This window comes from Pagrus major, chromosome 7, assembly GCF_040436345.1.
Source record: "Pagrus major chromosome 7, Pma_NU_1.0".
In the NCBI taxonomy this organism is placed as follows: Eukaryota; Metazoa; Chordata; class Actinopteri; order Spariformes; family Sparidae; genus Pagrus; species Pagrus major.
Window position 1 is genome coordinate 24057371 of NC_133221.1, and position 27905 is coordinate 24085275.

The window sequence follows — 27905 nt, forward strand, 5'->3', positions numbered from 1 at the left end:
TTCCCTCAGATGTTCTTGGACACACTTGAAATACAACGAATGAAACAGGAGGATATTTAATGTGTAGTTCATACATTATTTGCTGCTGCTTAAAGGGAAAATGCCAATACTTGATAAATTGATAAATAGCCATACAAATCTTCCAGTACGACAGATAAGTGACCTGTCCAGACTTAAAGTCAATGTTAGTTGAACAAAATTAATATTAGCAACGGACAAGTTGTTTTCAGTTTGTAAATAATACAAAAATAAGGATATTTTAACATACACTTAGTCATGTTGATCATCCTTTGAGGAAGTGGTAAGATGAATTAAAGTACAACAACATGTGGTTCAAAAAATGTACATTAATCAAATGTTAACATTCATCATCAGGCATCACTTATTTTTTAACTAAAAATCAAACTGCTGTTGGATGTTGCTTTAATCACAGAAAAATCCTATTAGGATCAGATTTCCTGCGCTCCCTGAAGTAAAGGGATGTCATTTTGTTTCATGCTGTCAAAACTAGCCTTAAAGTCCTACAATTTTAATCTGTTTCAGTGACTTCATGTAGCATTTGAGTGAGTGTAAACATCAGTGGTTATCCACAGCCTGACTACCAAATGACGGTCAAGTTGCTGACGTCTGTGGAGAGGTCGGTCTTCGACGGGTAAACCACCTTCAGGCTCCCGTCCTGGTCGACTGTTCGGACCTGCTGGATGATCAGCTCGCTGGAGGAGGTCTCATTGCTGGCAGCCGGCTCTGCTGGGCCGCCCCCTTCCCCGTCTGACCCCGCCTCATCCTGATGCTCTGCCGTGAACCTGTTCAACTCTGCCATTTTCTGTGATGAAACAGGAAATGTCCTTTAAAAGCACAGTTTAGAGGACTCTCAAAAAAAATAAAACAAAGACCTAAGAACTGTGAGGCCATGAAAGTTGTCTTCTTTGTTGTCATTTGAAAATTTGTCCTAGGTTTGACTCTGTACACCACCCACAGACAGGGTCCAGCATTGGCTGTGGCAAGCCCATTTACTCAACCACCAGCACGGAGATGTCCCATCAAGTATTGGACACATTAAAAGTAGCTGTGGAAACCCATGATCAACTTAGGATCAACCCCGTTGTTTTCAGTGATCAAGACATGAAGTTTTTTTAGAGGCTCCATCAGGCCAAACATGCCACAGTGACCTTTCCTCTTTCACCACAAATCTTCTACATAACATACCTTAAAACTAGTGAATTATTGAGATTGTTTACAAGTTACAGATCATCTTACACAGTGGTGTCTTCATGATTTCTGGTTTTCATATGAGTAGCTACAACAAAGGTCCAGTCTTGGACCCAGATTCAACGAAGAATGATGTTATAACCAGGAGAAACAAGTTTTAGTAATCTCGACTTACACTTTAATGACTGAGGAAAGAAGAAGAAAAAGTGAAGCTTACTACAATCAGAGCGTCCATGACATCTTTACAGGTCTGCAGACTGGTTGCACTCGTCACCTCCAGGAACAACTCTTTGGTCTGCTTCTTGATCTGTGAAGTACAATCAGCTGATCATGTTATTATTTAAAACACAGAGAGACTTGGTGGGCTACAATAAGACAGTGTGGCACAAAGACAAGCCAACATGCATGTCAGATGTGTTATTGAGTGCACTATTTCTTTTATTTGTTAACATCGATTCCAGTGTATGACAGGATTTAATATGAAATGCTGTCTTACATACACACCTTGGTTTTTTCACTGTTGGTAATAGGTGGGAATGAGATCACATGACCCTCTGCATCCACGAGGCAGGGGTAGTGTGTTTTTCCTTGAAGAATCTGCAGGTATCTGTAACAAAAAACCCCAAAACACAACAAAAAATAAACAGAGTTGAGAGAGAGAACATGAAAAGGGCTTAAGCAAATAAACAGGTGCACAGCATGTGATATTATCTGTGTGATTATCTAAAAAAAGCTCTGTTGTACAGTATAAATACTTGTTTTATGTTCCTGTCTAGTCTCCATCTTCCTCAGTGCTTAAACTGTCCGTATCATGTCAACTATCATAATCAGCTTTTTAAATATGTAATTATTAAAGACACAATTTGAGCTTCATGAGCTACTCCCATCTATTGCTTATTAAACATTGAGGTTGAAATACAGACTAAAGCTGCAGACCAACTACCTATACTGCCCTCATGTGTTCAAACATAACAAGTTATCTAGATTTTTAACCCAAATATCCCCCCTGGACTCAAGCCTGTAGTCAGCTAATGAGGATCATTCAAAACACTTCCCCTGACATAAACAAAGCTCAAGCTGTGCAGAGAATTCATAAGTTGTACTGACTTGTGGAGGCCAGTGACGTTCTGCCTCTTCTTCTGCTTCCTCAGCTCGTCAGCCTCCAGCTGAAGGTGTCTTATCAGCTCGACGGCCGTCATCTCCTTCCGACCCAGGGACGCAATCTAACAAACATTGTGTTCATTCAACAAATTGTGAAATTTAGACATTTTTAAGAGCACACAGCAACAGAAACACAACTTTCTTTCGTCTCTGACCATTTTATTTTCTGATTTGATCACTGAATAGGATAGATTTTTAATGTCTGTCTGGCATAGCAAATTGATTAAAATCTGAAAATAATGAGCCAAGCAATCTGCATTAACATACTGTAGTGTATTATAACCATATAATCATAAATAAGTAGTTAGTGGTAGCATATAACAACTGGTAACAAGTACTGAAATATTAAAGAATCTAATCAAAATGTGAATGAATCATAAATGAATGGTTAAAACAGGTATTGCTCTGTACTAGTTGATTGAACAGGCACCTATTGATTGAATTGATGATTAAACTACTGAATTGTGTTACTTTGAGTGAAATATAACCACAAATGAAAGAGTGAAGTCATGTAATATTATTGTTGTTCAGTCAGTAGGGCAGATCATGGAGGAGAGTAGGAGTTGCTCTGCTCACAGAAAAGCCAAGGCCAAACATGCAGATAAGGAGTCAGTGCAGCTGCCAGCTCCGCCTTGCCCGGCCTCCAAGATTTGAAGTTGCCGCCATGGTAGAGCAGAAAAGGATGAGCAGAGAATATTGTAGAGAGGCCACAAGACGGGCACAAGCAGAAAGGGGAGGGGGCACGTGTTTTTGCCACGAGAAGGAAAGTACCCAAGTCAGCAAAATTTGGATGTAAACAAAAGAACGAGCCAGGATCGGACAAACCTTGTTAGTGAATATAAGGAGTATGTTTTGTATTGAGAAGTTGGGTCTTATCGGATGAACTTTTGTCTGTATGATCCCATGTTTTAATTGTCGACAATTAAACATTACTGCACTCAGCTTTGGAGGACTCCTGGAGATTATTTCCTTTTTATTGGTGACTTTTTGAAACTCTGAAACACCTTTTTGGACAAAACAAAGATTAAGAAGTCGATACACGACAATACCTTCAGCTGTGTAGGTATTTTGACGTCATAGATCAGGGGAGCTTTGAGAAGCTGCACGTCATGAGTGGCAATGGTTGCGATGGTCCTTTTACCACACAAGTCATCGTGAAGCTTTGTCTAAAAAACAAACAGGTGAATCTTATTTGGTGACAACACTGACATTTCGTTATCTTATTAGTCGTGTGACACGAAAATGGTCCGATGTAGGCTGCCTTACCTGAGCCACCAGGAACCGTTTGAGCGCATTCCCAGACTTCAGGTTCATGCCTCTGACCACACAGCACACCAAGTATGGTCGCACATCTTTCACCTCTGCACTCACTGTGACTGTGAGCGCTGCAGCAGCATCTGAAACGTGGAGAACCCTCACCACCATCTTGTTCAGCTCCTCCACCTCATCCTTTTCCTCTGCCGCCTTCTTCTTCTTCCTCTGCTGCTGCCTTTTCCCCTTGTCTGCGTTGCGACCCCCGTCCACATCGCCTCCATCCTCCTTTTTCCCTTTTCCTCTGAGGTAGTCAAGGATGGACTTGGTCTGGCAGCCGTTGACCATCTTCTCCAGGCGTTTGTCGTTCAGCTTGTTGCCTTTGAAATTGATCTCCTTTAGCTTGGGGCAGTCGCTCAGATCGGATGGGATCTCGCTCAGCTTGTTGTTGGAGAGATCGAGCACCTGGAGGAGAAAAAAACATAGTGCACGAGTTGAGTTTGGCGCTGTGGAGAAGAGCATTAGCTATTCCAAAAGTTTTAGGTGTTATGTAAAGTAGCAGTGCTGTAACTCCTTCACATCAAGGAGGACCCTTAAACTTAAAAAATTAGATGAGCGGACCTCCATTGAATAAGAATTGATCCATGGTCCCCATTTGATAAGAATTCTGCTTTGAGATGTTTTAATACATAAAATGTACTCAAACCAAGACCAAAATAGTCAAATTCTATCATGGTGTTACTTGGTGTTATAGAATAACACTGAATTATAGTGAAAATAAATTATTTGTTGGGGACCCCTGGAACCTAGTCAAGGACCCCTGAACCCCACTATGAGAAGAAGTGGACAAGAGTTTGTTTGTTTGTAGGGTACCAACCAAACTCTATTTAGAAAACTTGTATTTTAGTGCTTCATTGCCTATCAACAAATGTGACACCTTGTTAGCTATAATTTAAGATATACACTATAAACTGTGACGACTCCTCTTAAATTCGGAGTACATTTAATCCACCCTTGAACATTTTCCCAAGAGAAAATCGCCACTATGATATGACATGATAGGCATAGAGGAGCTGCTATGTGTATGGAGTGTGTAGCAAGTTATGCCGAATTCAAAACAGTGTACCAACATTTAAAAAAACGTCGTATTGTTTGTGTGTATTTCGGTCATTTAAAACAGGTCTGGGGTTGAAGTTCGGCCGACCTTTAAAGCAGCTAGCTTGTGAATATCTCCACTTAGCTGGTCGATGGAGTTGTCAGAGGCGACCAGTGTGCTGAGCAGATCCAGTCGCTCGGAGTAGAAATCAGCAGGGAAGCCGGTGATGTGATTCTTGGAGATGTTGATGTTGGACAGCTTGGTGCACTGGCTCAGTCCCTCCGGCAGGACCTCCAGGCTGTTGCAACTCAGATTCAGGGTGTTGAGCTCCTTTAGCTGAGTGATTTCCTCTGGTAAAACCCTAAGGTTGTTGACTGAAAGGTCCAGGACCTTGAGGGACTTGAGGCTGCCGACGACATTCGGGACGGAGGCTAGCTTGTTCCGGCACAGGATGAGGCTCTGGAGGTTGGTCAGATGTTGGATGTCCTCGTGGATCTCTGTCAAACTCGGACACTGGCTAACCTCCAGATAATTCAGCAGTGTGAGGGAGTAGACAGCCGAGGTGAGCCCCCCGTTTGAGGAAATCCTCTCGTCGACAGTTGAACCCTGTAAAACCAGTTCACGTCTTTTTCCTGCCGCTGCTTTCTCTATTTCTGGCCATTGCTCCATGTCATCCATGCTGCGAGACACAAGTTAACAAGACAGCCAAGACAATGAAATGCACGACATCCGTTTTAATTTTTCAAAATAAATGATGTCCGGGGCGTACATATTTGAGCATGATTAAAAAAAAAAAAAGAACACATGCCTGACTCAATAAACAATTATAAAAACACAATTATAAAAATTTATATGGATGACTACTATTTTAAAACCTAAATCATTACATAATCATGAGTTGTCATTATGAGACCTGTGCATCTGAGCATTAATTTGTGGCATATTTTTTTAATCTTTGGGAGAATCATTTTGCGAATACCCTGTAGATTCACTGCAATACTGCAAGAGCAAATAATTTTGTAGTTATCGCTACATGCGATACCTTTATTTTGGAGCCGAATATTTTACTTCCGGCTCAGCTCCGCCCGAGCACCAGGAAGTTGTGAGAAAACGCTGACTAAAATGTATTTTGGGTGTCTAACGATATGCAAATTGTCTTGATGTGTAGTTAAAAACATAAAACGACCATATATGTCAAGGTTGGTTTTAAAAAAAATGAGAGTTGATGTCAAAATCGACTTGAACGCAAATTAAACTGCTTCGACCACAATCCATTGCGCATGTCCGTGCTGGTAGTTGTCAGCGGTGGTTATGGAGATGAGATGCGACTACGAGCTGTCAAGATTACGGTGATGTTCGTGGTAAGATATCTTTGAAATACGGGCAAGAAAACCTTTATTTACTCGAAAATATATACCAACAAAGTGTAGGACATGACGAATGACCGTTGTCAGCACACTTATTGGATTTTAGCAAGGTAAAATACCTTAACTAAGAATACTGTTTATTGTAAGGCTAGCCGTGTTGGCTAGTTGACAGTTAGCTTACACCCCCTGCCCAACAAGTTCAAGTCAGCATGAAGGAACTCTCTGTCCTGTCCAAGGGGGTTGAGCAAACTCAGGACAGTTTATTTTCATTAAAGGGAACCGTGCACTAAACTCAGTGCAGTAAACTGTTGAATATGTTCTGTCATATGTTATAGAAGCATGAGCTTGCTTGAGGTTGCTATGGCAACGGCCGGTAGCTCCTCCAAATTATGCTACGTTTTTGTTTTTTTGAACCGTGTTTTTTGTCGGTTTTGTTGCTGAAACGCGTACTGCTTATGGCAGAAATACTGTCTTAATCATGGGAGAAGAAAGCGGGTGTTTTGGAAGAAGATCAGCGGACTTTAATGCCGTCACGGCCCTCGGTGTCCTGAGTCCGGCTGGATCGCGGTCCAGGGAGGAGGAGGGTCGGAAGTAGAGCCATGCTAATCCAGTTTGGTTTAAGGCTGCTCCTGGCTGATGTCTTTTCGGAGGAACAGGAATTGGACAACACGGGCCCAGGCTGGCAAAACAACGTGAAATCAGAGACTGTTGTGCCCACAGGGACCAGATCTCCGATGCGTGCTGCTCACACACTGTCAAAGTTGATGGACAGTGTTTGCCAGATGTCGAACTTTTAATATGCCGACCACATTATCATCACCATCTTGTTACTGCTGTTTACATACACCCTGACCCAGAGTCTAAAGAAGCACTACGTGTTTATATTTTATTTGTGTATTAATAACTGTATATATGTTATGTAATTTGTGTAGCATGAAGCTGTTTACAAACTTTCATTTCGTTATACAACCCTGTGTTGTATAATGACGAATAAATTACCTTGTAGGTAAACCCCTTCAACAAATCTTTAAGCCTCTTGGATTCGTACTTACAGCTATGACGTCCATTCAGTACACATAAATGATCCCCTGACCCCCACTTTGAGAACAACGCTTTATAATATTCTTTTAACCTGGTTGTGAATTTTATTCAGTACTAGTTCTGATACAATACTTGGAAATACACACATTTGTAAAACAAAACTAGTTTCACATTCAGAAAAAAGTTGCCAAATCTCTCAGATGTTGAAAATAAGCACCCATACAAGGACACCACCTGGGCACAGTAGTAGTCTGTTGGCTATTGGCATGATTTAAGTTTGGAACTATCTGATCAAAGAATAAGTAAACTGGACTGAAAATCTGACCACACTATTGAATATACTTGGTGTACTTTCTTGCCACATTTCAGTCAGTTCCAAAAAGAGGTTTGATGGCCAGACACGAAGAGGATGTATTTTCTCGGTTAAAACTAGACATACAATACAGACGCCTACAGTTAATTAGTCACTCATTGTCAGTAGAGCAGCTCCAGGCACTAATGGAAGATGCAGATGTAATTGTTGAATCAACATCATCTTAACATCCATAATTTTCTCTAATTGAATTGTTTGTGTTGTATCAGTGTCCATCAGAGAGATGCCTAGAAAGATAGGATTCATTGTGGTCAACTCTTCAAGTCATGAGGACAACTTTAATGCCAAGGAACTCATGGTCCATGCACCCACAGTCAATGGCTGGAGATCCAACAGGTACATTGTTAACACAGTGCTGTACTTTTAAAAGCATAATACATTCATTCATAGCAACTTAAGATCTTCCAAAGCTCCAAAAGCAATACAAACCTTTTTTAATGAACTGAACTGTAACTCAACATTGTGTGAATCAAATACTCTGCAGACAGTGCTCCTACCCTCAGCACATCACCCTCCAGCTGGTGGAGAGAAGTAGGGTGAGGAAGCTGCAGCTGCTGGCCCACCAGTACCTGATCCCAGACAAGGTGGAGTTCCATATTGGAGACACCCTTCCTGAAACCAGCAGCCCAGGATTCCCTGGGCAGCTTCGCAGACTAGGGTGAGACTGCAGACCCTGCGGCTCGGTTTTGACTTGCACCCATGTGTGTAGTTTTGGTCCTCTGATCTGGATTTGACCAGACCATGAAGGAGGTGTAAGCAGGCAATCTTTGTGGTAGTCATTTGGACATCTTTCACAATCTTTTGACATTTAAGATTTAAGGATTAATCAGGAAAGGTTCACTGGCAGATTAATTGATAATACAAATCAAAGGCCGACTGAGGGGAGTGTATACATTCATGTGTTAGCGATAAGCAATATGCCTGTCGCCCACCCTAACCAAGGCACTGGCTTACAACTTGGTCCCCATGTCTTACACAGATGCCACCCACTGCAACAAGTATCTAGTATGAGTTACCCCACACTGATAGAATAATGTATCGTGTAAAATATAATTTTGGTCTTGTATGTCTCAGCAGAAGAGCTGAACTGAACCGCAACTCTGTATTCTCACCACAGATATGTGTCTTTGTCCGACAATGAGAAGACAGGCTTCAAAGCACGGGAGCTGAAGTCAGTCCATGTAGATGTCATCGGAACGTACCTGAAAATAACCTTCCACAGGAACCATGTCAACCGTTACAATCAGTACAATCAGGTACTCTGTCGGTGGTAGCGATGGTGTTGCCCTCCATAACTAATTTGATTATATAAATGAGAAAAAGCAACAAAAAAACTTAGCCTGCCATCTGTCTGGCCTCCGATAGGCCCGCATACCCCTCTCAGATAATAGTTAAGGGTCTTATTATTGTGATGTGTTGTGGTGAAATGAGAGCATTTTGAATTGGACTGTAAATGCGAATGATAGAAATAGTATGTTACAAAATAGTTTCAGGGTCATTTGAGCGGGACTGCAGTATGTGTTCTGCAGGCAGCTTGAGAATTGTCGTCGGATATCAAATCATGGGGATTCATTTCAAAATATTGTATAAATGTATTTCCTGACATCATCTTGCTAATTATACCATCAACCATAAGCTTGATTTGCATTTTCATTTCTAATAGTGCTGAACTGATTAGTTGAGAGTAGTTTTATGGTCCGCAAAACATTTCTGGAGCTTCACAGCAAAACAGCGCTGCAGCATACTCCTAAACAACAGAAGTGGGGACTTGAAAAACATGAAACAAAAACTGAAAGAAAACATAAAATTGCTCCATACAGCTCGTCTGGTGTAGATAGGGGGTGAGTAGATAGTGACTAAACTTGAATATTTGGGGAAACTTATCTTTTAATCAGTATTAACAGCAGCATGACAGTTTATGTGGGATTGATTGATTGAAATAAACAGCATGTTTTCATTGTAGTGAAGGAAAGTTTCATCAACAATGTCGCTCATTGATGTGTTTTTTGACAACAATGGTGCTCTGTGGCACAGAGTTAGATCAGGCTTCAACAACACAGTCAATACTTGTTCTTTGTTGGTTTTTAGCGTTTTCATGTGATTTGTTGATAGTAATAAAGATATCGAATATTACCAGTCTGACCCTTTACACTAAAATGATTCCACTGTTAACCGCCCTGCACTCACCCATATGTCACATGCACTGATTTGTTTATGTTCCCTCTTACTTTTGTTTTGTCCAACCACCTCACCAACATCTGTTTATGATTTCAGGTTGCTTTGGTTGCCATTAATGTTCTGGGAGATTCTGTGGATGGCAATGCTTTTAACACAATTGTAAGTGAGCACTCTCCTTCACCTGTCATTCGTCACTGCACTTACATCAGCACAGCAGTAGGTGGTGCAGTTGTGCTGTGATTTTGTGAGCCAATCCTCTGTCAGCAGTCACTTCGAACTGGGTAGACTGATTTTTCCTCCTCCATCCCCTGACACTATGACAGTTTGAACTTTTGACATGTTAAACAAAACAGGTCAAAGTATTCCTCACATATCGTATATCATATATATTCATATACTTTTGTCATTTGTCCATAATGGCCCTGAATAATGTGAATGACTGTCAAAGAGATGTTGATTCAACTTACGTCTAAGTTTTGAGGCAATATTTGATGGAGAATTATATGGAGAGGATACACTGATTGTGTAGATATAGTGAATATATTTCATAGTTGTTTTATGTCGTATTTATCTGTATTCACTGATCCAAAGACAGTGTATAAGTGTGCCTACAGTATATGCCCATGTGTTTACCTGAATGGTGTGTGTGTGTGTGTATATGTGTCAGGAATGTAGTAATGAGACACAAAGGGAGGACAGTATGTAATCACACAGGAGGCCTTTAGTTAGCTGGTGTAATCCGATAGTCCTGCAGACGGACAGGTCCTGGAGGAGAGAGAGAGAGCACCTTAAAACACACACAGACACAGAGACATGGAAAGACATGGACACACACTCGCACAGATTCCAGTGAACAGGCTGCGCATTGTTGCTCCGCTAATCCGACTCTGAGCACCTCCACCACAGCAGTGATCTTGCCCGGAGGGTCGGCTAGATCTTGTTCTCTTATATCTGTTGTATATGTGGAAGCTGTGTTTGTCCTGTGGAGGGAGACTGTGGCGCAGTAAAGTGTGTCGGTTCATCCAAACTGTGAAGAAAAAAAAACATATCTTCTCATTTACGTGTAGGGACATCTAGTGATGCAGGTAGTTTCTGTTTTATTTGTCTGAGATGTCTGGCTTTGAGATTTCGACACATAAAGAAGAAACAAGATAAAACCCAAAATATAAATAAATTAAAAATATAAAACCTATATACAAAGTGCAAGCTCTCAATTTTGACCTTACTCTAACTTTATTTATTTTTGGGTTATGTACATGTTCTGCCCTAAATGGCAATGTAATTGGCCTTTATCAGTAGATATTTTGACTTGTTGCTGTAGTAAAAGAACAGTGGATACTATTATCGCTCTCTGTGTCCCTGCAAGTCATGTCATGTGTGACAATGGGCCAGCATGAGCAATACAAGGAGCGTGAAACTGAAGCAGCAAAATGAAATTCAGCCATCATTAGTTTTATTATTTACACCTGCGCTTATCCTTCTATGACATATCAGAAATGTGTTGCATCTCTCTCCAGCTCTCATGTACAGTAGTGGTTTATGTGATTTGTGGACCATTACATTTTATGGGATAATCATGTCATCATGATAGACATGTTTTCTTTCATTATTAGCTTTTATTATAGTTTGTTGAGCTTTTATTATCTCCCGTTTTACTGGTGTTTTTGTTGCGTGTTCTCTTTCCTCGAGATGTGTTGTTGTGTGAACTTTGAGATGCCGTGTTACTCTGGATAATCTGCAGAACACATGGTCCCCAGTTTTCATAAGGGCTCTTCCTTTGCTGCAAAGTAGTTCCAGAAAACTGCTCACTGCCTGAGGATTTTTCAGAAAAAAAATGTACATAGTTGATGTTGAATTTTTAAATATCATTTTCCACTTCTGAGCACACTGCAGAAAAAAATCCATTCACCTTTATTGTGTTGAGTGGTGGCTAAAATCTTTTGACTTTAACTTGAACAGTTAAAACCAAAACTATCTGTATCAAGAAAGTTTCTTTTGTAATTTGAGTGAACTGCTCTTTTTAGAAATAGCTTAAGAAGTGTAGTTCGAGAGCATCACTTACAAATGTGCTTATTGCCAAAGCAATGACATCACATCTAATCTGTGTCAATGATTAATAGAGAGGATGTGACATTAACACTTCAAATCAGTTAGCAACATGTCAAGCTGTCAGTTAAGCAATAATCTAAGTTATCTGAAATAGGGATGTATTAAACACTTCTGACTGCTCTGGGTCCTCTTGGACATTTCAGCTTCTCATTTCAGACACATTATATGATAAAGTAAGTTTACAGTATTGTTCATGTTCCTACTTACTACTGGTTAACAGGAAGTTGTGCTCTGCTCTACAAGGAAGTTTGTCCTTTGTCTTGATAAATGATGGTTTGTTTTGCATGAAGTACTGCAAGAATGATGTCATCAGCAGACAGTGTTTGCTGTTCTCATAATGATTGGCCACTTAACATTTCAGGGGATAGCAGTGTACACAGTAGATTACAAGTCTCCATGTATGACCATAGCCTGGAGGCATTGATTAATGATTGGGTTTGTGTGTGTGAGTGTATGAGTGTATGAGTTAGTACTTGTAGTACTGCCATTGTGAGGTCCAAGGAGTTTTTGAAAGAGCCAGTTTAAGGTCAAGGTAAGGGTTGAAGTTGAGGGCCACCTTAAAGCTAATGGGATTAGAAAACTAGTAATACAAGAGTATATTCGCACGTGTGTGTGTGTGTGTGTGTGATTTGTCCATCTGTTTACCCCCAGCCAAGCCGAGAGCAGCTGATCGAACACTACCTCAACAGTACCCAGCTGGAAGCCGCCTTGGACACGACCTTCATGGGGTGAGGCTAGGCCATTGAACCCTGGTTTCTTTGTCTTGTGACAATAACATTGTTCAACAAAGCCATTTAGTCTGGAAGCTAACCAATAAGGCATTCAAGGTCACTCGCATTTGAAGACAATGCAGGTGGTGGTCCGTCCAAAGAGGAAAACACATTTCGAAATTGTTTTTTTCTGTGAATCTATCAACCCCCAAGGGACGCTTCACCTCAGGGTCTCAATCCTTGGGGGGTCGGTCAGTGTTTTTCCTCTTTGATCAGGAATTGCACAATACGTAGCCCATTTAACTGATGATGACGCATGTATTTTACACTGGCATTATTTCAAATTCATTTAGACACTAAATCATCTTTTCTGTTTCTATATTCAACATGGCTCAGAAGTGTAACCTAACAGAACTGTGTTGTTGTGTATAAAAGAAATGTTTTAATGTTTCAGTTTATTTAATGTTTCAATTTTTTGTCACCCTTGTGTCCTGTCTTGCACCCAGCAAATGTGAGTCTATCTCCCCCTTGGACGACCTGGCTTTTGACATGTACCAGGACCCCGAAGTCGCCCATATCATCCGTGTCCTAGACCAGAAAAAGCAGGACATGGTCCGGCAGGAGAAATTCGAGCAGGCCAAGAATCTGAAGCAGGCCATCGCAGACCTGCAAAAGGTACTGTAACTGCTCAGAGGCAGACTGGATGGCTACAATGCACTGACACCAAATATTTTCTCACATGGTTGAACAGGATGTGTTCTTTCTGCAGTGAGAACATTTAGTGTCTTGCTGAGTTACTGTCAGTTTGAATAAGTCTTGAATAATTCATATTAAAACCCTTCAGAAGATTAAATAGGGCTTATGGACAGTTACCAAGTCCCATTCAAAACAAAATTAAAAATTGTTTAATTTTCTGTTTTTGTACCAATTAAACAAACAAATACAATGTGTTATTACTGAGCTTTTTAGGTAGTGGTTGGTGGAAAGAGCGAGGCTAGCTTTTTTCCTGTGCTCTCAGTCATTATGCTAACCTAAGCTAATCACCTGCTGGATCTAGCTCTAGAATTATGAGGCACATAACACACAGGCGCACGCGCACACGCACACGCGCGCACGCACACACACACACACACACACACACACACACACACACACACACACACAAATGTTAAATATCCGTGTTTACTGGAAGTGTTTTTTTTTTTCAGCAAAAGACAGTAGATTTGGGCAAGAATTCCTGGGCGAATGCCAGCATCTCAACTCCCTATATTCAACCTTATTCTGGACCAGTAGTGGAATGTAAACCATGTACATTTACTCAAGTACTGCACACACTTATGTACAATTTCTACTTTCTTCTTCTCTGCATTTCAGTGGGAAATGTTGTACATTTTACTCCACTACATTTCTGACAGTTCTAGTTCTAGTTACTTTGCAGATCCAGATTTTGAGATTCACAACAATTTATTTAGATAAATATGATGCTTTTTTATAGATTAAAGTACCCAGCAATATGAAACGTAGTCCACATTAGCTCCACCTCCACTAGAGGTAAAGTTCAGTAAAAGTCAGTAAAAGTTCTGCTGTCCTGTGCTCCTTTCAGCCATGTTTGCTCTTTTGGCTTTTGACAGCTCTTTTCACTCTGCAAGTAATGACCACATTTCTTCCTTGTGTCATCATTCCAACCACACACTTTGACTACAACCTATGTAGAATACATTTTGGCTGTTATCTATGTCTGTTAGTGGCTACTATCCTGTATGGGGGCAACAGCCAGCTCACGTTTATATGTTTATTTTACATAGGTTTCTTTTATAACAATAAGAAATGTGTGTAAGGAAAATGTTATTTGAATTTTGACACAGCTATGATTAGTGCTGTGGTCAACAAGCAGGCCATTTACAGTAAAGTACAGTTATGAAAACTGTAAGCAATGTTTTATTGTGATAAGGAAACCATTCAGGACCAGATACCAGCATCCATCTGGTATCTGGTAAGTGCCACTGCTACAGATATTATGATGATTTTTCTTTTTCAAATGTCAACTTTGTGAAGCTTGTATTCTTTTTGCACACATCCAGTGAAATTTTACCACTGTTTGTAACAGTAGTTGTTAAACATTGTTCAGATTCCTGTTACTGACCCCCTTTGTATACAGCGTTACCATGCTGACCATGAATTCTTAATAAGCTCAACAGCTGCCGTGATGCTCCTCGGGTAGTGTCTCTCCCACGCCCAGCTACAAGCCTGTCTGTAACCAGAGAACACACATACATACTAGCATCTTGTCAGCATGGCATATTAGCATCGCGGACAAAGCAGTTGCCAAGGTAGTCATGCTGAAAATCCCTTGCCATCACACCCTCAGAATGTCACATAAGATGTGAAAACACAGGACAGAAGGCAGAGAATGGTGTATATCTTCCTTCATGGAGGTTTATGGAGTAGAAATAACTTTATGCTGGAGATCCTAAGTACAAGAGAAAAAGCCACCATGTTTATTGCAGTCCAAAACAGAGTAAAGATTCACAAGGTGTTAATGTTCACACTGTGTCACTTGGCGCCTGGTTAGCAACTTAATTCAGCTTAATGGAATTTCCTCAGAAAGAAATTACGTCTCTGACTTACTGGAAGTTGCTTTCAATTTTCCAGCTTGTAAATCTTGATGATTCACCATGTGGCACACTTACTGTTATGAGGCACCAGGTCTTTGTCATTGTGCGGGCAGAACTGCCCATGTCTGGTCCAAGTCAATCCCCAAACCAACTCCACTTAGGTGAAAAGGATCATTCTGGTTAATTTCAACAGGGTCTAATTTGTGTAGTTTCTGGTAGTTGTTTCTATTGGTGATGGTAACACAGTACTCATTAATTGCTGACATCTGGGAACACAGTGACATCAGTACAATGAGGCCCAAGGTGGCAAAAAACACAAGGATCTAGCCAATCAGCTGATGGTTGCCAGATAACTAATTTTATTCTGAGGTAAAACTGAAGGTGTATGCACCTCAAATATTCACAATAATCTCCCACTGTGCAGGAAAACTGTGCACAACTACAGAAAGTAAGGCAGGTCGAAAGTTGAACCAGGAAGTTGGCCGATAAATGGTGATGGATTTTTGCAACCTCTCTGATCATCTGACTGCTCATGTTCCTTGCCCCTTTAAACTCGTTTTGAGTATTGTCACTTCATTCCCCAATCTCACCAATTAACTTGGAGGGTAAAATTATATTACTATTAGAAGTCTAGAGAATGGAAAATAATCTCTTGAGCTCTCAACAGGGCTAGGTGAAAATAGGAAATATAAAAGAGTGTTTTTCAATGTAGGCACAAAACAACCAAATCTAAGACATCATTAGACCAAGCAGATGCATGAAACAACTTCTGTGTATAGTCTTCTAAACTTGCAGTTTAGGCTCACTGTGTCACTGCAGAAGTGTCTTTACTTCTCCCTGTCTTGGGCTTTTCCAGGTGGGGGAACGTTTGGCTCGGTATGATGTGGATAAACGCTGTGCCATCGAAAAGGAAGACTATGACCTGGCCAGAAAGAAGAAGGAGCTGATGGAGGAGTACAGGAGGAGCGTCTACCAGCAGCTGGAGGTCCACAACCTGCTGGACATGTCAATGGTCAGTCACCAAACACTGATAGTGATGCTTCATCTGTATAGTAACAAAAAAGCAAAGCATGTTCTTGTCATCAGTGTTGGTGCTAAACAAAATGAGAAAGTATAGGATTTGAGTGAAAATCATGACTCATTCTGCCTAAACTGAATTCTGCTCTGTCCTCCCACCATTTCAACAGATCTCCAGGGCAGCAGATTCAACCCCAGCCCAGGATCCTCCCTCTCTTCAGCCCTCTCCACGTCATCATTCAGTCCCCACCAAGCCCCTTGTGTCCACAGACACTTTAAGGAAGGAGAAAAAAACAAACGCTTCACAGAACCAGCAGTCAGACGCAGGAAGTGCTGCGCCCAGACTAAGCAGTCAACCTGACACACCGTGCACCCCCACTGCTGTACCTAAGATAGACGTAAGTGCCATTTTATCAAAAGTGTCCAACACCTACAGACACTTAAAGACAGTATCAACTTGTCCAGTTCCCATTTTTGATGGTCAGTGATGACAAACCCACTGTTTTCTCATTTATGATCCAGTGGTGGCCAGCTGTACCTGTATCTTGTTCTGCTTGCATGAATTCCTGTATTATGTAAAACTAATCCCAGCCTAATGCAGCACCTTGTGAACACGTCTCCTGCTTTAAGCCTCTGTAGTGTTGGAACACAGAGCACATAGGGAGATTATGACCAGCAGGGGCTTTTATGCTTTACTCACCACCTACAGAGACCGGCCCCACTGCAGGTTTGGGTTTCACTATTTAATTAAAAGCGTGCAACAGTTGGCTGACTCCCACGGCTGCCAACCTGGCCTCAAGGCAGGGCTTTGAGCCTTGTATGAGGCAGCTGGATGCCAGTTGGCACCTGGGCGCAGGAGACAGTGTTGACTGCATGGAGCTTGGGTTTGTACAGATGGGGTTAAACATTCATTGTCATCATGATGTTGAATGAGCAACCTATTGAGTAATCAAATGCTAGTGAGAGTTAGTGAAAAGAACAGGGGTAGAGTGATAAATATTTCAAAAGTATCGCCATTCTTTTCAGGCTTGAAAGTGTAGATCAGTTCTCTTTGAGCCTTTGAACTTAGGGATATTTATTGAGTGCTAAGAATAGCTGCTAATATGAATAAAAAATGTGAAAGTTGTAGAATGTAAAAATGATATTCTGGGATTTAGATATCAATGTTGTTGTCTTGTGCTGACAGGTTACCAATGTGCCTTATGATGATAGGCCACTGCCAGCCCTTCAGAGAAAAGACTGGCCTTTGGAGTCCATTCAGAGCCCTGCAGAGCAGCACTCCTCTCAACCTGACGCCCAAAGGACTCCACACAGCCCTGAGATGAGCGGAGAGCCAGAGCCCCTGACGGAGAAGGCCCAGAGAGAGGCTGGCCTTCCTTTAGAGGTGTATGGAGAAAGCCTGGTAAGACAAAAAAGGTGGAAAAAACATGCATAGCTAAGCTAAGTGAGGGTTTTACTTTCTCAGGGGGTTGGCGTACCATTCCTTCAGGATATTCTGTACTTTTGGATAATATTGCCCTATTTTCAGTGTTCTAGATATATTTGTATCAGTGTATATATATCAGCAGATAAGTAACAAAGATTTCAGATCACACATCATCATTTGATCCATTGATAATATTAGAAATACTGATTGGCGTCAACTGGTCCATACCAAAAATGTTTATGTTTATAAACTAAAATTGGCAGATATATGGGTTTGTAATATATGATCTGTATACATTAGACAGCATATATGAAAATCTCTATCCACATCTGCTGCAATACCCACATAACTATGGGGGCTATTTTGGGGGCTATTTTCTTGTAAATTTTCCAGGTAGCTAGAGCGTATTCCAAAACCTGGTCCTACAGAGAGGATGCTCTCCTGGCTGTGTACAAGAAACTGTCGGAGCTATCACCCACCACCCCCAGGGAGGAGCTTAGAAACATGATAAGAGCTGCAGTCTTCCTGGTCCAGAGGTCCCTGGTGGATAAGGTGTCATCTGTAAGTCATTTCCTCAAAAGAGAATTGTCTTGATGGGAAAATCCCCAATTAACTGAACAGAAACTGCAGTAAAGTAGTCCTTATCAATGAAGTTGTTATGGATACGTTGAGTTCGTCGCTGTCACTGTCTTCTTTAAATCATGTTCTCTGGATTCCTGTTACAAACACAGCTAACATTCATGTTGTTAAATCATAGGCACACACTCACACATGCACACTCTAAACAGTGTTTCCCCTGTACCATATGCAACTCCAGTTTTCTCTACCAGAGCTGGCTTCCTTAAACAAACAGTTTTGACAAGGATGGCCTTGTAACCTCTCTCTGGAAGTTTGTATGGAGCTTGTATGGTAATAAAAAGGCTAGTGCCTCAATAATTCGAGTGATTTATTTTTCTAGCTACATGATGCACAGAATGCTCCATTAAGATATTCACTGGTTAATTTGCAGCTCCATAAATGTGTTTCAGTTTAGGTTATAATAAATACAACCTTCTGTGGGAACTGTGGTCTACGCTGCATTAAGTGTCATGTGGGTGTGAATGTAGCACAGGGTGTTATATGTATATATTTTCAGTCTTAATCTACCTAGTCACCTGAAAATGATCTGGTAATTCAATTGACCTGTAAAAAACATGTCTGTTAGCTTCTATGCCTTATACTGTCTGGTGAGTATGCCTGGTTGGTGAGTCCAAAAAACCCCATCAACCTTCATCTGTATCTGCCAATTGTCTCCATCTGTTTACTCAAACTAAACATTGCCAAGTCTAACCTCTCTGCTAATTGACATCATCCTGGTGCTAGCTTTTCTTGGAAACTCCTCTAACTTTGCAGCTAAAAGTCCACTGGCTCTTTCCTCAGGTTTTCCACGCCTCCTTGAAGCTGCTGCGGCTGCTGCTGAGCCAGCTGATCACAGGTCTGGGGCTGGGCCGGGCCGAGTTGACCCACTGCTTGAAGCAGACCTGGCCAAACCTGCTGGCCAGGACTGGAGAGTCAGCCAGCCGCCTCCGGGCCACAGCCACTGCCTTCATACAGGTATTGTATCAGGCACCGGTGGCTGCATTTCATCCACTCTTTGCTTCTTGTCAGTGTGCCCTCTGCCTAGATTTTTTAATCTGCCTTCTCTCCCTCCGCCATCCTCCTTTGTATAGAGATCTTTTGTATAGAACTCTGTGAAAGCTTTTGTTTGATAATGTTATAAAATCAGCACCCTCTTTCTTTTTTACTTAACAAAACAATATCACAATGTGCTGCAAAGTAACCCAGCTGATGCAATGTAAAATGTACTGACGAAGCTGCTGATGTCCTTGGTGATTCTCCCTTTTGTTTATGGTTATTATATCTCAAATTTGACGTTGTGGTGATTTCTTGATATTAAATCGCTACATGTACAGTACCAACTGGGTGGAACATCTTTTAGCAAATACAAAATGGTTCCCAGTAACCTCCCTATCCCATGAGGCGACTCTCAAGGGTGGAACGTTGACCAAGACAGGATGACAGCAAACCCAAACACATTAGAAATCAATTCAACACAACTGTGCCGTGATAAAACAAAAAACATTTACCATAAAAAACACATTAGTACAACAGTATTCAAGACAAATATAGACGTGCCCTTCTGAGAGTGCCCTTCATCTTTCATGTACAAAAGAAGGATTACCTAACAAAACAACAACTCTACCACTTCTCAAAGACTAATCATTCACTGAGGAAAAATTATCCAGTATTGTCCTATTGTATACCTCACTTCCTCACTATTAAATGACACCAGCTAGATAGACTGAAGCCAGTTGTGTAGCAGTCTATAAGAAGGACAGAGAAGATAATGCAGCACAGACATTTTTTAGACCACAGATATCATGTACAGGCAGATGGGCGCACTAGATAATTCAGATGTTCTCAAGAAATGTAGTCATCAGATCAAGATAAAATCTCTCTAAAAGATTCCTTTACTGAGCTGATTTATGAGATTTAACACAGCATTTTTCTCCTCTTGGAGCAGTATATCTAACATAGACTGTGTCACAGAACCCGAGTCTGAAAATGTCTGTCTTCTCTCTGCTGTCTTGTATTGGTATTGTTGACTCCATACATACATACAGTCATACACACTTATATACACTGCAGCCACACACACACAACAAACAAAATAGCTCATCTTATTGAATAAACTGTCAAGTACCTACAGAAAGAAACAATGTTGACATCCTTTCAGTAAACACAAAATTATTAGTCAGTCACAATTCCTCAAGAATTTGTGGCAAACATATAATGTTATTATGAACAATATAATAGTTCTAGTGTTACTCTGTGAGATTGACCTTACATTATATAATTATCTATAGTAGTTATCTAACACCATTTTTGTAATTCACACACATAAGAATGGTGTTTAAAATAGTCTGATAGACTTTAAGAAACACGTCCTTCTGACTTCCGACTAGGTTGTTTGCTTTTTAACTATACAGGATCACACTTACATCAAAAGAGAGGAGTTAGAATGGGTAGCTGTAGCTGCAGCTCTTATACCTGTGTGGTTATGAGCTTAGGGAAGGAGAGATTCATTAATAATCAAAAAATAATGTGTGCAGTGCGTCTTCTTTGACTATTTCTGGTTCACCGAAGAAAATGGTTTTCTAATCTCCTATCCGTCTCTCGAGGAGCTTTTTCGAGTTATTTTATCAGGATTAGTTGAATAGACAACATTGTGTCTCAATTCTTGATATATATTTACAGCCAGAGATTTACCATCATTGATCTTGGGTGTGAATAATTGCATTCTGATGTTCGCAAATACATAATCATAATGTCAGTGACCTCGGTATGAATAGTATTCACCGTAGATAAATACATAAAACATGCTACAATCATTGTCTGTGAATACATGCATCTGCAGGACAAACGTATTGTATTTGTATGCGTAATGGGCTTGTATGTGGATGTATACATGGTTAAATGGAGCATGTTTTGTTCCTCCTTGATACAATCGGAGTAATGGACAGCAACCACAAGTCTGCATTCTGCACGCGACCAACTGTCATTATTTGGTTTGAATATGAAACCAGTACTAAGAGTGGTAATGAAATGCAACAAAGGCTACTGGCAGGATTCAAATGAGGCACAATGCTGTTTCCGTGGTATGCGTCTCAGCCTCTACCTTTTGGATTTTGATAGATTTTTTTGTTGTTGTTTCGGGTTGTTTTCTTAGAGCTTTAGTGTCAATTGCTCACCTAGCTGAAAGTCTTTTTAGGCACTAAAAGGACACAAAAACATAACTTCTACGCCTTTGCATCATTATTTTTCAACTGTAATTACATATGCAGATGTTTGTGTGTGGAAGTTATTTTATGCATTTTAAAAAGGAGCTGGAAATTAGTTTTAGTCTTTGTTAGCTTTCCTTAAAATGAGCTAGATTACAGAGGCCTAACTGACTGTGTGCTGCAGTGTGTTGTAGCCTACTGCAGTGAGGGCGAGTTAGGAGGTGTCTGAGGTGTTGTCATGTTCTACCCCAGCCTTCAAACAAGCCCGATGTTGTAGTCACCCCAACTGCCTTGACGGCCTCCTTGTAGCCTTAAGCCTCAACAGAGCCGTTACTGAGGCTGTTTGTTATTTGTGCACTGTACTTCCTGGAGTTTGGCCCTTTCACATGTACTGGTGGGCGAAATATGGAGCAGTGTACTCATGCATGTGTGTGTGTGTGTGTGTGTGTGTGTGTGTTGAGTAAGAAAGTAGCTTCTGCTTCATTGAGTTCAACTCAGGACATTACCATGAGTCTCAGCCCTCTGAAATCATCGCCTGGCCCCTCTGGATCTGTTCGGGGCTCCATTAAAGCAATGACTGAATGTCTCTTTGTATGTTGAGGACAAATTATATGTTTATGTGTGTGTGTGTGTGTGTGTGTGTGTGTGTGTGGTTGTGTCCCATATTTCCAACTTACATTCCACTCACCTGATGAGGCTGAAATGACAAACGACTGAGAGAAGTTTTTCCAAGAGCCTTCTCTCGTCTTGCTTTGATTGTACACTTGTATTCTCTGTCACGACTTGTCTCTCTAACGGATGTGCTGAATGACAAATCATCATGTGTAGCATCACACAGATAAGTTTTGTTAGCGGCTTACAGCACATGTATTACATAATTTAAAGGTACATGCTGTAAGTATACAGTGACATTGCTTGACTTTTACACTGTTAAATTTCAAAGTCGTCTGTTTCTCATGTCCCCCTTTTAGGAAATTGCTGTTCTGAAGGATGTTCGTGCCCTCCAGGTAATTCCTGGTGAGCTGGTGAAGCCTTTCAAATCCAACTTCCCCTCTCGTCTGGCACAGAGTCGGACCGAGCTCACCGAAAAGCTGCTCGCTGAACTGGGAACAGAAAACTCTGGTTTCACCCTGGATAATGTCATGACGGTAAAGGACCTAAAGTATGCTAATGCATCGATCTAAACTTATTTTTTTGCAATGTTGCAGCCCTTAATTACTTAATTATTTTAAGTCTCTGGTACGGAAGCCAAGAGTGGTTGCAATTATCTTCATAGACCTGTTTGCTTAAGATCACAATTTAAATATGTTTTTATCTTGCAAAATGAGATAAAAACAGGCCTTTTGTTTGCCTCGGAAACCAAATTTCAGAGTATGGAAGTCAAGAGCAAAAATCTTTAGATAACTAAATTGTTTCTTGTGTTATCTCAAGAAAAAAAAAGTTCAAACCCTTTTGGGGTCACACTGTCTAAATTTGGTTTGGGAAGCTTTTCCATCAAGTCAGAATTATTCTGAAGGACACACTGGACATTTTCAGGAGATTTTATAGCTATAAAACAACTTCAAGTGTCAACTCCGTCTCCCCAGTCATTCTCTTTCTGATCTGGAAATAGCAATTACGACATACATATCCTGGATAACATGATAACACATGTACTGTATAGAGATAAATACAATATAATGCCTGCATTATTCCACTTTCTAAATAGGCACCCATCACACTGTTTTTCTGTTACATTTGGCTTAAAAAATACGGTGTGACTAACTGAAATGGGAGCAGTCCCTCCCTGGCTTTCTGTGGCCATTCAGTTCACCCAAACAGGCTGTCAGTGAGCTTCAGTCAGCTGAGTCAATGTTGTCACCATTGACATCCACTCTATGTCCCCTGCACTCTTGGTTTCCAGCAGTGACCTAATATCTACGTGCAAACTATGCAACTGTTGACCAGGCCGGGTGGGACAACAAGCCATCCCGTCCTCCCTTCTATAGTTTACGGCCGGTCCTCCACCCATCCCCCCTCCACTCAGCCCTCCTCATGACTTTACACGGCTTTCATCAGTGAGAGCAAATTGTTAGGTTTGTCTTGTAAGTTTCTCTGCCTTTCTGAAGCAAAAGCCACACAGGTGGCATTGGCCAGCCTGTGTTTGCATGTTTGTGCATGCTTGCTCAGCGCCTGTCCCCTTTGTGCTGGCTGCCTCCCATGTTTGCCTGGGAAACATTTCCAGTCTTGATTGAGATGTGACAGGAGGACTGTGCTTTATTCCACAGATTGCCTATTCTCCTGTCTGTCACATTAAATAATTTGATTGGAAACACGTACAAGACACAGGGTTTAAACAGAAACTCAGTTTCAGTGAAGATTGGATCGTGAAATTGTCTTGTCTTGTTTTGTTGATACACCTGATAAGCCACTGTGTTAATCAGATTGGGTTCTTGTTTTCCTACCAGCTTAAAGCAGGTACTATTTCTTGTTAATCTTGCATACCATTAAGACGTCATTAGCCACTGGAACAAAGGTACAATAGCTGAGCCCATCTGTACTTTGGACAAATATTCCCTAAAAAAGTTTTGGAGATGGTGGAAACTGGTGTGATACTATTGCAACAAGCAATACAGCCCTTATTAAAAAATGACAGATGGTTCAGGGTGGCTACTTGATTCCTGTGTGGAAATCAATATACTAGATGTTTAAGCAACAGCATGTTGAAGGTGGTGATGTAGGTGAGGAGCTTACAGAAAACCTTCTTCAACCTTCAATTTTACAATCACATCTTCCCTTCCAAGTACTTGAAAAGTCCTTGAAATGAGTCTTTGAGAAGGTGTGGAAACCCTGGCACGACTACAGATTTAACCACCCATTATGTGCATATACCTGTGTATATCGTGCTTTTGGTTTGGTGGTAGTAGCTCCCCCCAAACTCAAACATGAAGTTGCTTCACTTCACAGCTGAGACCTCTACTGGTGTCTGCCTCTTTTAGCTCATGTGACCATCCCTTAGTTTCAGGTTTACTCTTGACAGCTCTACAGTGTTAGCCCAGAGATGGTTTGAACATTTTTCCTTTTTCCTCCACTGTTACCTGGGTGATCTGCTCCGAGGCGGGAGCCAGAGTAAAAAAGGGGGTGATTGAATTTCCTGTAATTAAAATGAGAAGTGGTCAGCAGAGACAACGGAGAATAATGGCAGGCTGACGTTGAGCCTGTTGAGCGAGGGAGGGGCGGCCTTTGTACACAGTTTACCTCTGGATGTTAATGTTCTCCACTAGCAGCGTTGCCATTGTGTTGCACCTCTCTTCACACAGAGATTATGTCGGATAATGGGCTCTTTTTACGTCATTATTAGCCCTTCTCTGAGAGGACTCCCTCAACAGTGTTGCTGTTTTGCACTTAGAACTATAATACAAATATAGCAAATACTGCTTCATGAATTATTGACTTTTATCTGTTCAAAAGCCTGCACTGAATCATACCGTGGCCTGTTTCCCCATCATACTGTCGATAAGACCAGCAAGTCGGGGTTAACTGTATGGCACCTTTCAAACACAGAGGCTATTTAAACTGCCTTACACACGGTTAAGAAATGCATTAGAACCACATCTGAAAGTAGCGGACTAACAAGTTGATTCGAAGTTGAGCAGAGTAGATAGAAAGAGTCAATCAAAGGCACAAACCAGATTATTGTAAACTCTACTGTAAACCTGTAGCAGGTCAGCTCTGACTTTGAATGACGTTAATTCTAGATATTGAGTATATGGATGTATCGCTATGTGTAATGATCTCTCATTTCATCCCACCGCTTTGCAGTGACACAGTCTGAAAGTCTTTGCCATTCACATGTGCAAGAACTTTTGCTTCCAGGAGAATTCTAGCTGGGGAAATCCTTAATCCCCCTCTCTGATTACAGAAACCTGGTTTCATCTATGCGTGACATTTATCAGACTCAGGTTGGTCTGGAAAAACAATTGCAACCCAGTTACTAAATTGTATGAACTGATTGAAGTTTATGTTCACCATTTTTTGTATTATTTGTTTATCATTTAAGGTTGAAATATGACTTGTAGTTGCAGATAAGTTTCATTCCAACAACAAAAAAAAAATGTTTCTTTTTCAAAATAAAAAGTCTGTTTTTCCTCTCTCAGTTCTGTACAGCGGCTTTGGAGCACAGTGCATCAGAGGTTCGAGAGCCGGCAGTGCGCATCATCTTATCCATGTACCAGCAGCACAGAGCTGCTGTTCTCAGCTATCTTCCACCCAGCAATTCTGCCACACGTTGGGATTTCCTCTACAAGACTCTCTTTGATGGCTTTGCCAAGATTGACGGAAAGCTGGTGGATTTTCAGGCAGGAAGTTTTTTTGTTTGGTTGGTTTTTTTTTCTCACTGCAAATGAATCTCTTGCACTTAAAGAAGGGACATTAACTTCAATCTCCTATTTCTATATATAACAAAATATCGCTTTTCTGACATGTATAAGGGTGCCTGTGTTCACTGTGTTAAAATAATTTGCATCACACTGCCAGCCCTGTTCATTTATTTCAAACAGATTGCAGTCAGCGAGCAGCAGCTGGTAGATGGACAGTGAAACTGTCAGACATGGCAGATGGGAGCACTCTCTCAAGCTGCAAAGAGTTGAGCTTTGTTAAGGAGCCTACATGATGTCATGTCTTTCTTTTTTTTTGGAGCTGACAGTAACGAGAAAAAGGAGACAGTTTTAAGCTGTACAGAGATATAACTGCCTCGGCAAAGCCATCACAAGCAGTGTTTGTTTTACTCATCTGGTTACCAAATTCCCCATACCAAACACAGGAATGTATCTGTGTATAGTATAATGCAGATATTGTGATCTTTCTTTCAAATACTCCAGATCATTCCCAAATGAACTGTGTGTAAAATTGCACTAACAACAAACCTTACTGACTTTTTCATATTATCAACACGGTATGCAGTAGTGTTTGATGTTGTGTACTCGAGTTACCACAAATGCAGCGAGTGAACCAGTCAGCTTGTGTTCCAACGCTGCCATGGTGTATCATTAGAGACCTAGCCTTCCCATGACGTGATGTCCATGATGTTGAGTAGCACTCAACTGCTAAGACGTCTGATCATTCGCTCATCAGTGTGAGTCACCAGTCTGCAGACTAAATGATGCAACTTTAAAAAGAATGAAATAATGAAACTAAAGCTGGTGTGATGAGGAAGAAATACCTGGTATGCTGAAGTGACATTAACAGGAGAAAGACAGAATAAAGGAAGCAAACACAAAGGAAAATGGAATAAAGTGACTCTGACTATGAGGCTGATGACATGTTTTTCTTTTTTCTTTTTTTCATGCAGACTTCGAAGAAGGGAGGTGGTCAGCAGGACGGCCAAAAAGAGAAGGAGGAGATCCACTCTCTTCAGGAGCAGCTGGCTGCCTTGAAAGAGATCACAGTAGGTGGAGCTGTCATCACGTCTGTGATTACGTCACTTCTCGTATAATGGCTGCTAATTTGTATTTATGACTCCACACAGAGTTGGTAGAATTTTTTTCTCCCAAGGTGGTCGGAAACTCAGTTTTTCACATGTACAGAACAACACTGGTACTCCTTATGACGAGGACTTCCACTTTTATCGGGAACTGTCTGTGTGCATCTGTTGAAGTTGTGCAGACATTTCCTTGTGTGATAGCATCTCTTTGTGATGTCTATTGGTACTTCTCTGTCTGCCTGTGAAGGAAAGAGGGGACGGACAAACCAAAGGACAAACGCCCAAGAAAGAAGCTCCCAAAGTTGAGAAAGAGTCCCAAAAAGCTGACAAAGGTATACAAGCTTAAATAGAAAGAAGCAGACAAAAGCACCTCAATCCCTACTCATACAAAAAGTATTGTTTAGTAGAGGAAGACATCCTCATACACTGAACAGCACCAGATCTGATTTGGATTGCTTCATAGCATAAAACAGCAATGTACGCTGATACAGTCAATCATTTTAGGAGTCAATCATTTTAGTTATTTCAGCTATTTACCCATTACTTTTAGTCAACTATTAGCTTACTTGCTAACTAGTTTTCACACACACTTAATTACAATAACACCTAAATTAATTGTTGCAGCTGACGCACATGTATTTTTTAATCAAATCATTATTTCAGTTTTTTTCACATTAATTGAGCTAAAATCTCTCCATGTTTCCTGTCAGGATTGACTGTTGTGAGTTCTGGATCTCTTTCTCTCAAAGGTGGCTGCAAATTAGTGTCGTAATGACTACTAACAGATACTTTCTTCTTCATTTCCAGCTGTAACAAAAGAGCCCCAGGACAATGTAACACACACTGTTGACCAACAATCTATCAACTATCTGGACAAGTAAGTGAGTCATAACTTTAATGGAGACCTTTCAAAAGCACTGGTATAATAGAAAGATGTGAGAAAAAATAGAAATATGTATATAGCAAAGTGTCAGTTTCACAGGTTTTCACAGTGTTTTCTGTGCTGTTTTCACACAGTCATTTCTTTTTACTGTATTGTTTTGATATTATAAGTGTGCTAGTTCCAATGC

At 40.9% G+C, this 27905-nt stretch overlaps 2 protein-coding genes across 3 annotated transcripts in view; one reads left to right on the top strand and one right to left on the bottom strand.

Annotated features, from left to right (window-relative positions):
* Positions 1–40: 40 nt before the first annotated feature.
* On the bottom strand, positions 41–5431 carry lrrc47 (leucine rich repeat containing 47). The gene is made up of 7 exons (XM_073470905.1): positions 4826–5431; positions 3637–4086; positions 3420–3536; positions 2317–2432; positions 1714–1816; positions 1427–1516; positions 41–823 (listed from the first exon to the last, which is right to left on the bottom strand). Exons 1-7 carry the CDS (start codon positions 5393–5395, stop codon positions 599–601), a joined length of 1671 nt encoding a protein of 556 aa, XP_073327006.1. The 5' UTR covers positions 5396–5431; the 3' UTR covers positions 41–598.
* A 207-nt stretch (positions 5432–5638) lies between these two features.
* cep104 (centrosomal protein 104) overlaps positions 5639–27905 on the top strand; it is a 32341-nt gene continuing 10074 nt past the window's right edge. For both annotated transcript variants that reach the window (XM_073470679.1, XM_073470680.1), the window contains exons 1-17: positions 5639–6078; positions 7708–7834; positions 7983–8156; positions 8616–8754; positions 9773–9835; positions 12437–12513; positions 13002–13170; positions 15967–16122; positions 16298–16525; positions 17314–17529; positions 17947–18114; positions 18973–19146; positions 22346–22522; positions 25511–25711; positions 26704–26799; positions 27083–27167; positions 27643–27712. In XM_073470679.1, coding sequence (XP_073326780.1) covers positions 7722–7834; positions 7983–8156; positions 8616–8754; positions 9773–9835; positions 12437–12513; positions 13002–13170; positions 15967–16122; positions 16298–16525; positions 17314–17529; positions 17947–18114; positions 18973–19146; positions 22346–22522; positions 25511–25711; positions 26704–26799; positions 27083–27167; positions 27643–27712 — 2306 coding nt within the window. In that variant the 5' untranslated portion in view covers positions 5639–6078; positions 7708–7721. The remainder of the gene's footprint in view (positions 6079–7707; positions 7835–7982; positions 8157–8615; positions 8755–9772; positions 9836–12436; positions 12514–13001; positions 13171–15966; positions 16123–16297; positions 16526–17313; positions 17530–17946; positions 18115–18972; positions 19147–22345; positions 22523–25510; positions 25712–26703; positions 26800–27082; positions 27168–27642; positions 27713–27905) is intronic.

Bases quoted from the DNA above. Each gene is read 5' to 3' on its own strand.
- lrrc47 (XM_073470905.1), bottom strand. From the start codon at position 5,395: ATGGATGACATGGAGCAATGGCCAGAAATAGAGAAAGCAGCGGCAGGA. The intron at 3,537-3,636 runs GTAAGGCAGCCT...TTTGTTTTTTAG, and splicing joins AACGGTTCCTGGTGGCTCAG to ACAAAGCTTCACGATGACTT. The intron at 1,817-2,316 runs GTCAGTACAACT...TTTTTGTTACAG, and splicing joins AACGTCACTGGCCTCCACAA to ATACCTGCAGATTCTTCAAG.